The sequence below is a fragment of the Porites lutea genome, chromosome 2 (assembly GCF_958299795.1).
Source record: "Porites lutea chromosome 2, jaPorLute2.1, whole genome shotgun sequence".
NCBI lineage: Eukaryota > Metazoa > Cnidaria > Anthozoa > Scleractinia > Poritidae > Porites > Porites lutea.
Window position 1 is genome coordinate 54,350,335 of NC_133202.1, and position 17,383 is coordinate 54,367,717.

Genomic DNA, 17,383 nt, shown 5'->3' on the forward strand with positions numbered 1-17,383 from the left:
CCAAGACATTTCCTTGACACCAGTGTCCGGGGTTTTCATTTCGTAGGACGTTAAAGAGAACTTAGTCAAAGACAGTGTGTGAAGAACACACAGTATTACAAGTGGGCAGTTCCATTAATTTGGAAAGTAAAAGTAACTTACCTCCATTCCACGGTTATCTTAAGTTTCATTGAACCCGTGCTGTTTAGAGGTACAGACACAATCTAGCCGATGAAATTGAAAGAAATGTTATTAAACACAATGTCAGCCGGGTTTAAGCACTGTACTGATATGATATGAGTGGTTAATACTAACCTGAGGTCTGGCCTTTATGTAATTTCTTGATCTTAAAAGAATATTCCCAATTTGCACGTTTGCTTGGATCTTCTTCATCTCAATTACCTAAACACAGAGACCAACAATTATTGTTTTTTCTCACTGATCTCCACTGCATTTCCTTAAAGGGTTTCGTTGAGAGAATTTTTGATGATCATTTTAGTGATTCTCATAGTCTTTTCTCCTGATTATGTAATGGAATTGTTTAAAGAAAACTGATGTTGATCAATCTTGGGACTTGAAAAGTTCATGAAATCAAAAACAGAAAAACTGGAGGGGCCGCTGCATTTACAGTCAGGCTACAGATTATTTAATTACTAAAAGAACATTTCCACTTGCTATGTGGTCTAGATTGTCTTTAAAAAGCAAAATTTTCCCCCACTGACTTAGCCTGCCCTGCTAGTGAGTTCTCCGGGCACTCTGTCACCAGGGCGAAAAATGAGGGAGGGCTTGCGGTCATTTTTCTCACCTACTGCCAGAGCGCCCATGAGAGCTTGATAGCAGTCTACAACTCACTATGTAATGTTCCTTACAAAGCAGGCAAAGCAACAAGACATTGTATCTCACGAGTGACGGTTTCTAAATCCAGTTACAACCATGTCATAAGTAATCGCCTTGGGCAGAAAGTCCCAGAAATCACTAAGACTCAGACTTGCTGCTAGTGAGTTCTCCGGGCACTCTGTCACCAGGGCGAAAACTGAGGGAGGGCTTGTGGTCATTTTTCTCACCTACTGCCAGAGCACCCATGAGAGCTTGATAGCAGTCTACATTCTCACTATGTAATGTTTCTTACAAAGCAGGCAAAGCAACAAGACATTGTATCTCACGAGTGACGGTTTCTAAATCCAGTTACAACCATGTCATAAGTAATCGCCTTGGGCAGAAAGTCCCAGAAATCACTAAGACTCAGGGAGACCGCACTCAGGTGTAGCTAAGTGGTAACGTGAGACAAAAGATGGGGGAGGAAGAATTTTGCCAGATTTTGTTCTTACAGGTGTTCACAGTTTCTTTGCCGAAAGATTGAAGTATTAATTTCTGACTATTTCAAGGCTGATGAATTTCTTTCCCAGAAAAAGAACTGTTTCAATTAACTGCTGAACTATGCTAACTAAGCTAAAGTTATACTTACTCGGATGGTAAAGTCATCAGATATGGAAGGTCTCAAAGTAAACTATGAAACAAAACATGCAAAAAACAAATAAGGGCTATTAGTCATACACATAGTTAAGAGGATGTTTTGAAGTGCAATTTCTTTGGGAGATGTCAGTTTCATAGCATCATAGCGTTTTAACCCTTTTCCTCCCATAATTATTTTCTCTGCAACAAACCTAAATTTACGAACACCTCTATTAAGCAAACAATAGAGAGGATGTTGTATTTGTCTGCTTAATACTGTACAAGCTCACTGTATGTGGATGAAAACAGTAAGGTGTAGATATGAAAGTTTTCTTAGATTCAAGCATTGCTGCAGTGCCCATTGCCCAAGTAAGATGGGCTAGGCTAGAACCAATAATTCACTTAACTTAGCAGCGGTAATATAAAATTATTGTACGTGTTACATTAAAAGGAATAGTGCATAAGATTTGATTTATGTGTCACAAATATCAGTGTGTGGCAAGAAAAACTGAGAGGTGAGTCACTGAGAAACAGCTGCCACCATTCAGTAAGGAATAGCCTACACCACAGATTAACTAAACTCTGGTTAAGCGCGTCTGCAAAACAGCGCCAAAATCCTTGTTCTGGGTCCCCACCTGTGTACCAGGGTTTAAGTACGTGCCATTATTGGCCTGTTAAAAATGCCATTGTCGATTTGCCAGTCAGGATGAAAGGAAATTCGAACTACACTTGCGGTAATTCATTAAGTCCATTGTGGGCACAGAACAAGAATCTCGGCAGTGCTTCGCAGAAGTTACTAACCGAGGTTAAAGTACGTCTGCCCCTTCCCCCTCCTCTTTCCAACCCTTCAACCTTTCTGCTTTCCCAAATGTTCCCCTGCTTTCAATATCAAAGATGGCTACTGTAAGAAATACTGTAGCACTCACTCACCCAAACAATACATCTAGCCCCAGTTTTTCAAAAGATGGACAGTGCTATCCGTCAGATAAATCACTATCCAGTGGATAAATACAATTTGTTCCCCTCATACTTATCTGCTGGATGGATAACACTATCCAACATTTGAACATTCCATGCAGGTTAGCCAAGCTCATATTAACAATTACGAATTTCTATTTACAATCACTTTGGTTCCCTACCTCACCATCTGTCCACCTCTGTCTCTCCCTTTCTACTTTGCACCTTGCCTTCCACTTGAAGTTACTTCCATGTTTAATATGTACCTAAAATACCAGCAAACAAAACATTATTATGATGGATGAGCAGATTGTTCATGTACCTCCTATTCTCTCTTTAGAGGTCATCAAGTGCATAAAAAAAAGCCCACACAAGATAAGCTATTGACCACTAAACCAAACGAGGAGTGGTGAGAAAATGAAAAAAGCGGTTCATACTTGCCAAATTCCACCTCAAAAACAACAACAACAACAACAACAACATCTATGGACAGGCATAAGGAAACAATAAGGTAAAATGAAGTTCAAATACATACATCATAGACATCCCCACTGCAAAGTCTTCCAAAGGCTAACAGAGCTAAAAATGCCAGTAAATCTTTAATCAGTCACTTCAATATGCAACCTTCAATACATCAACTACACAATAGTTATATATGGGTTCGTTAGATGCTTCATGAATGTGATCATGTAATTTTCTGTTACAAAAATTTACATGTAATTAGTTCTCCTTTGTTCATTGTAACGATTTTTCTCACATCAAGCCTGCCTTATTTTGTGCACATTTGAAAGTATACAATTACAATAAAGTCCCACATTAAGAAATTAGTTATATATATGTTCCAATGTCAGCTATACATCTATATCTGCTTTTACAGATTCTTAAAATGATATATTTGATGAGTCAGGTTGTACAAATCATACATTGTACCATTTAATGTAAACTTGAAAACTCCTAACTTGGTTTCAAGCTCTTCTTCAATGGCACACATTTTCTGCAATGTAAACAAAAGCATAATAAGTAACGTAAAAAACTAAGTTACTTAATCAAAAAATATAACAATCTACGTGACATGCTCCTTTGGATAGCTATAATATATACTAGTTGGTTAAAGTCCTCTACCAATGCAAATGTTGGCTATTGGTATGGGATGGTGTCACGACAAATATCTTTAGATAACTGTTTTCTTACTTCAGTACATGAAGCGATGCTTGATCGACACTTCTCTTGCCCTCCTTTAGATCCTTGATATGTCAATGCATTCAGTAGATTACGTGAGCCTGCAAATCAAAACAAACCATTTACTAATATTATTATTATCATTGTTTTATTATCATTTTGCCACATTTACATTAAATATTATGCATAAAAGTCAGAAAGATGAGGCAAGGTAGCCAGCCATGGAGGCCAATAAGGCTTATGAAAAGGACCATGCACCTTTTAAATTAATTATTACACAAAATACTGGCATCGGCAAGATGTTTACCTAAACACATACAATTTCTTTATAACACAGAAAATAATCATTAAATAGGATAAAAATAGACAAGACTGAATATGCAAGTGTAGAAAAGGAAAAGAAAAAGTGCAAAAAAATAATGCAAAAATATGAGGAGAAAAAAATGCAAAAGAAGTGAAAAATTTGTAACCTTTTGTAAGTTATGTCAGTATAAAAGAAACTTTAATAAATATGCTGGATATATATGCTGATCATTTCAAAAGACAATAATATTGCTTCGGTGATCCTTTAAGATATAGTGATCCTGACCCTTAATTACCATCCCAAATATACAGATGAACAGTGAAATTCAATGAAACTCCCAACTTTACCAAATATTTAAAGCCAATATCTTTAAATAAATGCCAAGGAAATTTGAAATAAATATTGAAATTAAATGTTACTATATCAGACAGAACATTTCCAACACCTTCTCTCATCTTTTGCTCATAAAGGTATAACTGGGAAATTTCATCAATCTACAAGAAATAAAGAGAGTATAAATGTGGATGTTTATGAATTGATTTTGCAGTATTTTACTGGAGTAATATACCCTTGCATTTTATAATCAAAGAATAATAGAGAAATCATAACATCTAAATTAATTAAGTAATAAGTTCCAAAACAGTTTTACAAAATCCTGGATCCTGTTGTACATAGAATATGTAGTTCTCATTTTGCAATTGTCTGCAGACGTCTAAGGCACAAGTAATTCCAATGAACTACAATTTACTGTACGGCAGCAAGTGCTGTTCCTGGCAATTTCTGAGAGTTGTGCCTTCTCTTAGCTGGGCTGACCTTTATTATGTCTGTAAGTTACAAGTAACTCAAAAACTGCTTTCATACTTATAATTTTTATTATTATTCTGACAACATAATTATCTCTCTCTATTTCTGATAATACTAGCCTTAAATCTGTTGGTTTAACTTTTCATAATGAGCTAATGATGACCACTATTAAATTTTGAAGAATGAATCACTTTCACAACATTTTTTCTTACTAATTGTCATACTCTGCCATGAATGTTTATCATCAAAACTAACATACTACCAATTGTGTGAGTACCAGTAATAAAAAAGACCGAGAATTTATGGTAAAAATAACATGAAAACTAGAACTATTTTATCTCTCTTATTAATACCACATGCTTAACATACCTGTTGTTTCCGTGATGCAATCAACCTAAAAATTAAACATTAAAACGTTCTAATTAAACAACATTACTACTCTCCAAGCTCAATAGTTGGAACTCTCCACCCAATCTGGGAAATCCAGTTCAGCTACATACTTTCCTTCAAATAATCATTGGGCAGTTCCAGAAAATATCCATGCCATACCATGGACGGCTTTTTGGAATTCCAAGAGCAAGGGAAAGTGGGGGAGGGGGGGGTTCTTTGAACGATAACATGAACCTTCAAGGGGAATTGAAAAAAGTTCGAATTAGCGGGAGTTCGAGTTATCGAGAGCTAGAAGCAATTAGCCAAAAGTAAGGGAAAAATAAAACTAGTTTTTAATGTACAGTGAACATTTTAATCACATTCAATTGTATACACGTTAAGTGAAAACTGAAAAATATTCTAGATTATAAATCAGAACGTAACGTAACAAAACATAGCCCAACAGAGCATGCGTTTTGAGAACTGAAACTGTCTCACATTACATTTGTTACAAACAACGTCAGCCTCCGCTTGTAAACTATATACCTACAATACGTCAATGGGAAATTCAAAATTCAATATTTCGGATGCCAGTACACTGATTTTTTTTTGCGACTTTTTAAGCACTCAAAAAACGGTTTGAGTTATGGGGATAACCCATTTTGGAAATTCCTTCCTTGGTATGGCATGGATATTTTCTGGAATTGCCCATTTTGGCATTTAAGAACCCCCTCTCCTCAGAATTTCATATAGGGAGTTAATGCAACCCTAACAATGGTGACAGCAATGAGAACATCACAAAATTAAAGCAATAGCTTTAACAAGTAAACAACAAATTTGCAATGCTTCACACTTCTTAGAACATTTTTTTGCCATCAAAGCACAACCACAATGTGACATTGGCTAATTTTATGCTTAAATATTATAGAAAAATTAATGTGAACTTCTGAAATTGGAGACAGTCCTTAGCTATTTAACCCCCAAAAAATTTCCCAAGCCTGATTTGACAAATTTAAAGAGATGGAATGATTAAGTTTTAAACAGCAAGAACTCAGTTTTATTTAAGTAATCTTTCTGTTGCCATATACATGTATCACCATCATGACCTTACAATTTCACAGCCAGAGTGAATATTTGGAGTCTTGGGAGTCTTTTGACTCTGTAGGAAATCTTATGGTGTGACCATTTAAATGAAACCTCTTTAGCAGAATTTTCACATAGTTGCATAATGGAATGATCCCAGCTGGCTTGCTAGCTCAATTAGTTAGAGCGCTGCACCACTGTTGCAGAGCCAGTCAGGGTTTGAATCCTGGCAAGCCTAAATTTTTGAGGTTTTCTTTTGGCAACTGCAAAAGTAAGTTGTATCCTCAACTACTGTTTTAATGTGAATGTTACAAAATGAAATCTTAAATTTTTTGTGAAATGTTGATTTATAGTCACATTTTTTGAGTGAAAGGGTTAAGGGTGTTCTATACTAAGTCATACTTACTTTATTCTCTCCTCAACAATTCTCTTTCTCTGAGAAGTAAAACAACACCACTATCTTAAGTACTGAGTGCATGCCAAAAATCTAATAACCAGCAAGCTGCATCATTAGTCAGTTAATTTTGCACAATTTACAGGAGAACCCTTCACAAACTATGTACATGTAGTTAGGGAAATGCACACAAAAGGGTTAAGCCAGGACAATCATGCTTTAATTAACGTTACCTACTATGCACTTACCACACAATTGCGCAAAGCATTATATTAAAAATGAACACACCAGCCTGTACATCATATTCACCTTATCTGCGCTTCCCTATCAAATACGGTCAGTCGTGACAATTAATGATGCATTTACAAGTTACTTCTAGGCCATGTTATAGTGTGATTATTTGTCACCATCATGGAGTTGCCCATTCAAATGTAAAACAGCATAGTACAGAAGAAATTTGATTTAGTGGTATATTTTTTTGTGGCCACTATATAATTATAAGGAGTAAAAGGAGTGAAGGGTTTTCCTCTGGCGGCTAGCTGTTAATTAGTTATTTTACACCATGATCAATATTTACCTTGGGTTCTACAGTACTCAGTGCATCTTCAAGATGCTTGCCATAATCACTGCAGAGATAAAAAAAACAGTCTGAATATCCATGTGTGTATAATACACTTAGATTTACAATAAAAGTCAATCTGATTATGCTGTTGAATGGAAGGTGTGTGGACAAAAATAGTGTCCAATCAAGCCACCTTAATTTCTTGAGGTACTCTATAATGACAATATTGCCATTAATACAGGGCTTCTGATATTTCGCGCGGTCGCGGACCCGCGAAATTCTGGTATTTCCGCGAAATCCCGCGAAATTCCCAAAAAAACGCGAAATACCGCGAAATCCGCCAGAAATATTTCCAAATACATGTCGGCAAAACATATTTAATACTTGCCTTGGCTATTAGACCGGTTTTATTCACCCCAGACGATCAAATTTAGCTTGAAACTTCGTCACTGCAACGAGTAAACAACGTCCCAAAACTACCAGGCGTTTTTAGATGAACGTTGCGAAAAACTGGGCACTAACCATAATGTTAATCATTGCTCATTTCTCGAGCGAACTGTTGTTGAAAGAGCAAATGATTATCCCTGTTAAAAAAAACGTTCACCAATGCTGGTCATATCGACGCAAAACTGATCAATTTTAGCGAAATTTGCCAAAAAAAAAAACAGCGAAATCGGCTGTTTTTTACTGATTGTTTCTTGGCGAAGTTTCCCCCTGAAATTTTCCGTGAAATCGGCCGATTCTCCTAAGAATTTGCCCCTGAAAATCCTTCGAAAATTGACTTTTTTTTCGCTAAAATCCCGCGAAATGGGCTGATTTTTCTGCCAATTTTGACTTTTCTCCCGTGAAAATCGCCCGAAATCGGCCGATTGTTCCGCAAATTTTGACTTTTCTCCCGCGAAAATCCCGCGAAATCGGCCGATTTTTCCGCGAATTTGCCCCAGAAAATCCGGCGAAATTTTGCTTTTTTTTCCGCGAAATATCAGAAGCCCTGTTAATAACAATATATATTTTCATTGATAATATATATATTTTTTGCATTGAGTTAGATGTACCTCAAGAAAGAGGGCATTTGCAGTAAAATAATTAAGTTTTGTTACCAGTGCTCAAAATAACGACCAGTCAACGGATAATGTCCGGACTGACTGGGGAGTTGACCGGTCAACCTTTTGTCTTGCTGGTCATGTTGACCGGTAACGGCATTGGATCGCATTGAAAATGATATAAATTAGAATTCCCATGCTGTTCAGTTATGTTTCAGTTGTTTCAGTATCAGGGCTTCTGATATTTCGCGTGGTCGCGGACACGCGAAATTCAGGTATTTCCGCGAAATCCTGCAAAATTCCCAAAGAAACGCGAAATACCGTGAAATCCACCAAAAATATTTCCAAATACATGTTGGCAAAACATATTTAATACTTATCTTGGCTATTAGATCTGTTTTATTCACCCCAAACGTCCAAATTTATCTCGAAACTTTGTCACTGCAACGAGTAAACAACGTCCCAAAACTACCAGGCGTTTTTAGATGAACATTGCGAAAAACTGGGCACTATAACCATAATGTTAATAGCTTTTGCATTCGCTCATTCCTCAAGCGAACTGTTGTTGAAAGAGCAAATGATTATCCCTGTTAAAAAAAACGTTAAACAACGCTGATCATATCGACACAAAATTGATCGATTTTAGCGAAATTTGCCCCCAAAAATTCCAGCAAAATCGGCTGTTTTTTACTGATTGTTTCTTGGCAAAGTATCCCCCCAAAATTTCGGGTGAAATCGGCCGATCTTTCTAAGAATTTGCCTCTGAATATCCTTCGAAATCTGACCTTTTTCCGCTAAAATCACGCATAATCGGCCGATTTTTCTGCGAATTTCGACTCTTCTCCTGCAAAAAACCGGCGAAATCGGCCGGTTTTTCAGCGAATTTTGATTTTTTTCCCACCAAAAACCCGCGAAATCAGTCCATTTTTCTGCGAATTTGCCCCTGAAAATCCCGCGAAATTTTGCTTTTTTTTCTGCGAAATATCAGAAGCCCTGCAGTATGTATGTGTATTGTGGAACTTTGATCTGAAATCCTGGGTGAAATGCAACTAGAACTGTTTTTTACAACTCATGCATTGAAACAGACATTGGGGTTCATGCACTTCCATCACAAAAATAAAAATATTTTCACTTTTATTAGTTAAACAGCGACTTTTTTCAGGGCTTCTGATAGGTCACGGAAAAAAGGGCTAGTTTTGTGGGATTTTCATGGTTAGATTCACGGAAAAATTGGCCAAATATTTCACAGAAATTTTGCAGAAATTTTTTTCCCCAACATAATTTAAGCCTGGTAATTTTGGAACATTGTTCACTCATTGTGTTAATGAAGTTTACGCAATTTAAACAGCCCCAATAGCTAAGATAAGTTTCAAATATGTTGTATGGACATGTATTTGATAAGGTTTCTAAAGCAAATTTTGTGGGTTTTTCCAGCTCCACAACCCTGCGAAATATCAGAAGCTGTTTTTTGGAAATATACAACGCCAGTTTTGGTTCAAGGGCTATTGTTTTAAGAGTTATTTACCTTTTAAATTTGACTGGCTAGCAACAATACATGACCGGGCTAAAATGAATTTGACCAGTCATCGTGCCCAGAGACTCTCCAGAAATTATTTTGACCCCTGGTTACAGATGCAACAAAATAATAACATCGTGAACACCTTAACTAAGAAAAGTAAGAATCTTACCTCAATGCTGACAGTAATTTACTAAACAAGCTAGTGGTGTGATCTATCCTTGGGGTTTTGATTGAAGGCTTGGATCTTAAAATTCCAGATTGTCTACGTATTATTTGTGAATGTTTTCTCTCCAGCTGTGCAGGGCTTTGGTGTCCTAGCGCAGATGATGATCTGATGCGAGATGCCGCAGCTGCACCAACTGACTGGGTTCTATTAGGGATGTTGTCTGTGACATGATGTCCTCGCTCCATTCGAAGTGATCTTGAGTGTCTGTTGGCTGCTGGCTTCTGGCCAGAACTATTATCTTTTCCCTACAGATCAACAAAATATTTTAAATTAATATTTATGCTGCATAAAAGCCTTGCCTTTGACCATGTATTCCATGAAATTTTCTCTCTTGTAACACAGAACACCCAAACATTTGTCAACCTTTCAACAGGTCATCCAAGGAGAGGTTCATCAGGCATGGGTTTTCTGTGCTGTTTATGTAACAGGCAAATAGCCAAACAACTATACTAATATGCAATATCAAGATGTCAAAGTCCTCAAAACTAGGCAGGCTTAGCTCAAAAAAGGTATTCCTATAATTACATTCATTCATACTAACATAAGCGTATAAATACATAATGCTACTGCCATGACTCTCTATTAACTGAAACTTCTATCAAACTGCATCTACAGAGAAAGATTGGCAGCATCCTTTTTAGGCATTATAACCCAGCTAGATATTTAAATGAGCCAGCTAACACCAGTTGTTAGCAGTTACTCTGTAACTAAATGATTGGTTAACTGCAGCAGACACTTCTAACCCATATAAAGGAAATATTCGACAAAATGGAATCAACTGCACTGCTATTTATCTAAAAAGAGTACCGGTACTTCCAAATAAGTGCTTTCATGTAAATAATTAAAAAAAGAAAGAATTTATGGTTAATAGGAACTCAAACCTCTATGCTTGTTAATAATTAATGTTACCGCAAGAAATTTGCCCCCATGTAAATATTTGTGTATATGACAGACAAAATAGTTGCCAATATACTGTTAGAAAATTCAATTTGCAGTTGGCTGTGCTGATCCCTAGTTCTATTCCAGCTGAACAACTTATGCTAACCACACAAAGGCCAATATATTTTATCCTATTTTGCTCCTTCGATATCCAGTACTGTGAAAACATCATTTTATGTCTTATGATTCAAAAGTAATAAAAACAAGATCATCTTTTTGACCACTTTTAGCATGGAAATAAAGGAAGGTTTTTATTTTGACACATCCAAACAAATTTATTAAACACAACTGCTCCTGTTGCAGAAGCTCAATATAATGCAAATTTAAGAGTCCCGTCAAAATGGACTTGTAATCATGGATAACAAGAAACTCAGTCTTGTCAAAACCATGGGGGAGGTCTTAATTGGTCTCCTCCAAAGGAGAGAGTAGCTTTTGCCCAGCAGTAAGGCTATAAAATGTGTACTTCGACAACCTAACCTACTTCAGGTGGTAAAAATTACTTTAAAATACTTCGAGAAGATTGGAGCTGTCTCACTTCCTCAGACCTTGTTTACTTTACAATAAGACATTTAAATAAATGAAGACAGTACAAATAAGGCAAGAACAATACGAAGAAAGATTCATAGGTCATAAACTTACTAGCAGCCACTTCATGTTTCAGTTAGAATGTATATGTAACACTGAAGCCAATGTTCTATCAGCAAAACCTTTGTGTTAGACTGAATTCGAACACCCAGAGTGTAGGAGTAATATAGAAATACTTAATCAGAAAAACTCAATATTAACAGCAAAGTATACCCTGGTATGATGTTGTCATGGAAACTGAATAAAATAACTCATAGCCCTGTTAATACAAGGATATTAATCAATGGAAACTACATATGCGCTGAGGCATTGGCCTCTTTGTCTGATTATGATATTTTACGACAATCATAAAACACCCTGGCGCCATATACATGTGTCATTGGAAAAACTGTTCTCAGGTTGATCATTACTCAGCTTAGTTTGATAATTTAGAGCTTTCCCTTGTTTCCTAGAGGAAAAAGGAAATTCTAGTTTAACTTGAGAACAAATTTTACCCACAACATAAACACAATAGATAACATATATTGGGTAAACAATTTAGCGCTGCTCAAGAATTAACGAGATGACAACAACAAGGTCAGACAAATTGAGCTATTATTTAACTTAGTTTGCAAACATAATCATTTGCAAGTTGATATATTAATTTTACTGAGTAATAAATTATTTCACATGGTTTAGATTGTTTTATGTTTTATAATGCACCTTTATGGAAAGAATGGGGTCCTGACATGTGTGAAAAATTTTAATATGCATCCCTACAAACATATTTTATTCAGGATACAGTCAAAGCTGGTATGGTATTATATTTGCGATGGATCGTGTTGATTTAAAATGAGCTACCATGTAAACTTATCTCTATTAAGAAAGTATAATGATATTTAATAAAGAAAAATTATCTAGAGCTGAGTTTACAAGGTCTTTAAACAGCCAAAAACTAATCACTCTCTTTGGAAAATAGAAAACTCTAATCATAAATACGACAAATTTGGTATTGTACACAGTTTGTTGACGGAATTCAGCTACGCTTACGGTTTACATAAACTTATGCATGTAGGATCTTGTTTCATGAGTTGTTATACACATGACTACCCAGCAATGAATTCAAACTTATAAATAGCAAATTGTGATTAAGATTACTTTCATTGTTAAGTAACGGACAAATATTACAAAAATCATGGGAGGATATAACACGAATTTTTAGCGAAATCAAGTTCGAATTGCATCACACAATATTTTAGCTAGATATGTCTTCCTGCCAACGCTTATCTCAAATTTCAAACCCGCTGTTCACGGTTTGAAACCGCACAAAATCGCAAAAATTCAAGTATACTGGATTTTAGTCATCAAAATTACAATAAATACCCCCTCTTAAAGAAGTCCTTCTCCTTAAACGAAATTTCTTATGGCTAAAATTAGAAATTGCATTGCCGGCGAAAACATGAACCGTTCAAATTTCCTTCAAAATGAGCTTCTAAAGAGAAAACCCATTTTGGCGAAAGTTGTACCGCTATTTTTGCCAGAAAAAAGACAACAGACTCACCATTTCAAAACTATTTTAGGCGTCGATGTAGAGGAAAGCCTCCTATTTACTTTAACACCGAAACGACAGAGTAATCCCTCGGAGACACAACTACTACATGTTCACATCCTCGATTATTTACTTTTACACGGCTTCAGTCGAATGAACATGGCGGCCACGTCACGTGGTATAGTCTTATTGTTTCATATAAGGGAATGATGGTTAAGAAAATCTAATTATCATTCTTAAAAACACTAAACTCATCAAATTTCATGTAATCCTACCGCAATAAATCAACGCAGGGGTAATAATTACCTCTTCAAGCACGCGATCTAAGAAAAAAAACGATTAATTCGCGGGGAGATTATTTCAATTTCCTCCCCTGCTGACCACTGGTGCATAGGATTTTAAAAGTCACTCACCGCAGAAAAATTGTCATGACACAGGGAGTAATGCGGATTTACTGCTAATGTTGCTTCCTTCCCTTTCTTTTGTTCGATATGTTTTGTTTGTATTTGTTATCTTCGTTTTGTTATGTTCACGATCGCGCCAGAGACAGAAAAGAGCTGTAGTCCGTTAAGCCGCTTTTCTTGCTGAGATTTGATTCGCCGGATAGCCTGTTCCAGCCTCTCAGATAGTGGGGAAGACGCGAAAGTATCGCGCTTTCTCAATTCAGCGGACCCGACTATCTCGGAGCCTGGGACAGGCTATTCGCCGTAGTATACCGGTTGTTCGCGTAATTGTTAAGATCTACATTCTTTAAAACAAAATCGAAATTAAAACAAATGTTAAATACACTCTCACTCACAAGAAAATAACGGGAATTTTTCTGGTTTAATGTTTGTAAAAAGGAATTTAAAACCGAAGGTAGAAGCCTGTTACACTGCTGTCAGGCTCTTACTTAAAATGTGACCCTGGGTGCTTTAAAATAATCCGCTTCGTCACCAGCGGAAGTTTAATCCTGGCGCTGTTGGTGAATTTTTATGCTTTTTTTTTTATCTTTTTACAAAGTAAATTATACAGTTTCCCTGTCAGTTTATTTAGGCCGCGGTGCGCGATTCACTGTGCCTCAGTGTATATCTACTTTTAGCCGATGAGCCTCTCTCCTTTTTAAAGCGGTCTTGAGTTTCAGCTCTCGGCCAACTCAGTCACATTTCAGTCCAAGAGAATTCGAGAGAAAAACAACAACAAACAATGTTCATATTAGGCAATATTGGCCATTATATAACAGATTTAAACACAACGCAGTTATGAAAAATCAAATAAATCACGTCAGTTTAAATGGCTGAACTCTCGAACCCATGCTATTGGGTCAAGCAGGACTGGAATTAGAGCGAGGTTCATGCGAGGTACTGGACTACTGATGCAATTGCAAGCACAGGGATCGAGAATAACAACACTGATATTTACCTTTCTGTCCTTTCTCGCCATAGGTCATCCTTCTCATCCTCGCCTTATGACAAATTTTCTGGACTCTTGCAATATCGAATTGAGTAATCATTCACTAAATAATGTATATGCCGTTTACGTCAAAAGTAAGAAAGGATGTACATTAAAATTTGTTACCACTCAAATTGTTTGTGGGGGTTGCTTGGGGACTCCGAATACGCGTCAGAAATCAAGCGCTTTCATTCAGCCGGTCTTGACATTAAAGAATTTATCACCAGTTTTCTCAAATATAAAAAAGCGCTGTGACTGAAAGAAGTTAAGAAAAAGAATCAAAAACTGAAGGAGCACAAACCTGAAAAATGGCGCATTGTGTAAAACGTTGAAGGAATCCCCATATTCTGCGTCACCATCAAGAGCGGAACTGAATAGCAAACAAAACACACCAAATACTTGTGATAAGACAATGGCAAAAAGGTATATGACCAATATCACAGAAACAAAGGAGCAGTGAAATAAAAATATTTTCAGTAGAAGAGGAATTTTTCTTTGTAAAAAAGTACTGGGCCTAAACGCTAAAAATAGACAATTTTTAAGTTCATCGGCGTCTACAGTACGATCAGTACGTAAGGTTTTGTTGCATATCAGTTTTCTAAGTACGTGGCTACGAAAGGTCGTTCAGTCCCCAGTGAATAAGTCCTCACAAGTGAGTGGGCATGACCTTCGGAGTGCATTCTTTAACGATGACAGGACTCTGATTCATTTATTATGGCATAAACTGTATACTCATTGTCAAGCGCATACCGGGCGCGCATACGGCAACCGACCATTTTCCATCCGCTTTTGCTCAGTTATCCCTGCTCTGACTAGAGTTCCCATCAATCTTCCCGCACTTTTCGCTCCGCTCTCCTCAGCTGAGAAAAGAAAGAAAACGGAAGAAAACTGTAGGTAGCTTGAATTGTAGGACTAGAACCCGGGTCATTTGATGTATAATCCACATCAGTATCCACTACACCATCAAGGGCTTAACGGGCACAATAAACCATGGGTTTTTAACCAATCAGAACGCGCGTATTATCTAAGTTATCTTATAATTGCAGATATGAGCCATCAAATGGATCTATATACAATAGAAAAAGCTATATAAAACAATTCAATGTTGTGTATAACTCTATATCTGATATATTTATTTATTCACGGCTACTAAAATCATGAATAAAGGATTAAATTAACTGCAAAAACCGTGGACGAAGATCCTGCTAGTTGTAAACGTTGGATCTCTAGAAAAGAGATCAAATCAGCTAAAATATAAAGAACCAAGCCGAGAAGTCCAAAGACTACTGCAAAGCTGATTTAAAACAACGTGTATTGTTTTTTATAATATCCTTAGTATTTTTCCTTTCCAGTTTTTATTGTTGTATACGTCATTTCCGCCTCTCCCTTTTATTGCGACATTCTCCATCTATATAATATTGTGATTGCTACATAAGTTCAGTAACATCTGTAAACCTGAAGAAGGCTGGTATGGCCAGCCGAAATATTGTTATAAAAATGTATCGACCTCTCTTATCTTAGCTTTCAACACTTCATCTAGCTCGTTCTCGTTCTTATCTTCGCTCGTATTTCTATTTCTAGCCGGCGCTTTGCGGGAAGTCTGGTTGGTTTCTTGATAACTTCTGCCAGACTGAGCTTGTTCGAGCTTTCTGTACTAATCATTGTATCCCTCTTACGTTCCTGACTTTGAGCGTTTGCGATACTGTCATCGTAAAGATTTCCCGTTTTAAAGATTCCCGCTCTAACGATTCCTCATTTTAAAGATTCCCGCTATTAAAAATTTTCCGTTTTAAAGATTCCCGCTTTTAAAGATTCCCGCTTTTTAAACGGATTCCCCGTTTTAAAGATCCCCCGTTCCCCGTTCCCTGTTCCCCATTCCCATTCTCCGATTCTCCGTTTCCTTTTTTAAAGATATTCTTTTATATTTTGTTTGAGCAAACTAAAATATTATCGAGAGCTTCGCTTTTAGCCCTGGCTAAATCTATATATTAATTTTTAATATATAGATATAAAGTCCTGACTTCTGTCCACCCACAGTTTAATAGTTTAATTGATGATAATCGACCTTCTAGAAAATTGCTAGATTCTCTCAGTAGTCTCTACGACCTTAGTGTATTCCAGCTAAACTCTCTTGATAAACATATTGATCCTGATATAAATCTCTCCTCAAACAAAATACGCTCAAAATATTATTCCCCACACAGCTTTGCGCAGTTTATTGACAGCAAACAGTTGCAATCAAAAATCTCCTTTTTACATACAAATATACGTAGCTTAAAGAAAAATTTTGAAGAATTTCAACATCATGTTTTAAGTGAAATGAATTTCCGTTTTACTATTATTGGTGTAACAGAAACTCGTATATGCGATCGTGAATGTAGTTTTAATTTTGTACCAGAATTACCAGGATACTGTTTTGAATCGGTCCCAACACCTTTATCTGCCGGTGGTGTTGGCCTGTTCATTGATCAAAATTGTAAATACCGCGTCCTTGAACGAGTCTCCAATTCTTGCTATCAAGCCCTATGGATTGAACTTCATCTGCCTAACAATAAGAAATCTGTATGTGGTGTTACACAAACCTTGCTCCAAACAATGCAAAGTTTTTCAATGTTCCCAGTGGTTGATAAGCCGACTAGAGTCTATGGTAATTCAGCAACTTTAATTGACAATATTTTCATAAATAATCCAGAGAATAATATGGTCAGCGGCAATATCGTGTCCGATACAACAGATCACTTCTCTCAGATGTGCATATTAACGTCGCACTGTAAACCATTCTTTCCAAACAACAAAACTAAGGTTCGTGACTACTCTACCTTCAATGCAAAGTCTTTCATTGACGACTTGCAGAATATTAATTGGAATAATATTTGCAAACATATCGATGCTAATCAATCGTTCTCCAGGTTTTACAAATGCGTCAACAAGACAATTAACAAACACGCTCCTTTAAGAAGTATATCCAATCGTAAACAAAAATTCCTTGCTAAACCATGGCTGACTGCGGGTTTAAGAAAATCAATCAG

The 17,383-nt window shown here is 36.6% G+C and overlaps 1 protein-coding gene across 5 annotated transcripts in view; it reads right to left on the reverse strand.

Annotated features, from left to right (window-relative positions):
* Window positions 1-15,121, reverse strand: part of LOC140929058 (rho family-interacting cell polarization regulator 2-like) — a 28,957-nt gene extending 13,836 nt beyond the window's left edge. The window contains exons 1-14 of one of the 5 annotated variants that reach the window (XM_073378888.1): window positions 15,105-15,121; window positions 14,656-14,724; window positions 9,815-10,116; window positions 7,099-7,147; window positions 6,534-6,562; window positions 5,045-5,069; window positions 4,317-4,365; window positions 3,580-3,668; window positions 3,319-3,382; window positions 2,924-2,967; window positions 2,571-2,654; window positions 1,445-1,486; window positions 295-381; window positions 142-203 (exon numbers count right to left, since the gene is read on the reverse strand). In XM_073378888.1, coding sequence (XP_073234989.1) covers window positions 142-203; window positions 295-381; window positions 1,445-1,486; window positions 2,571-2,654; window positions 2,924-2,967; window positions 3,319-3,382; window positions 3,580-3,668; window positions 4,317-4,365; window positions 5,045-5,069; window positions 6,534-6,562; window positions 7,099-7,147; window positions 9,815-10,056 — 866 coding nt within the window. In that variant the 5' untranslated portion in view covers window positions 10,057-10,116; window positions 14,656-14,724; window positions 15,105-15,121. Of the gene's footprint in view, window positions 1-141; window positions 204-294; window positions 382-1,444; window positions 1,487-2,570; window positions 2,655-2,923; window positions 2,968-3,318; window positions 3,383-3,579; window positions 3,669-4,316; window positions 4,366-5,044; window positions 5,070-6,533; window positions 6,563-7,098; window positions 7,148-9,814; window positions 10,117-12,935; window positions 13,091-14,324; window positions 14,428-14,655; window positions 14,842-15,104 lie in introns of those variants that run through there. The other 4 variants (XM_073378887.1, XM_073378884.1, XM_073378885.1 and 1 more) reach the window with 4 other exon arrangements.
* Between the last annotated feature and the right edge of the window lie 2,262 nt (window positions 15,122-17,383).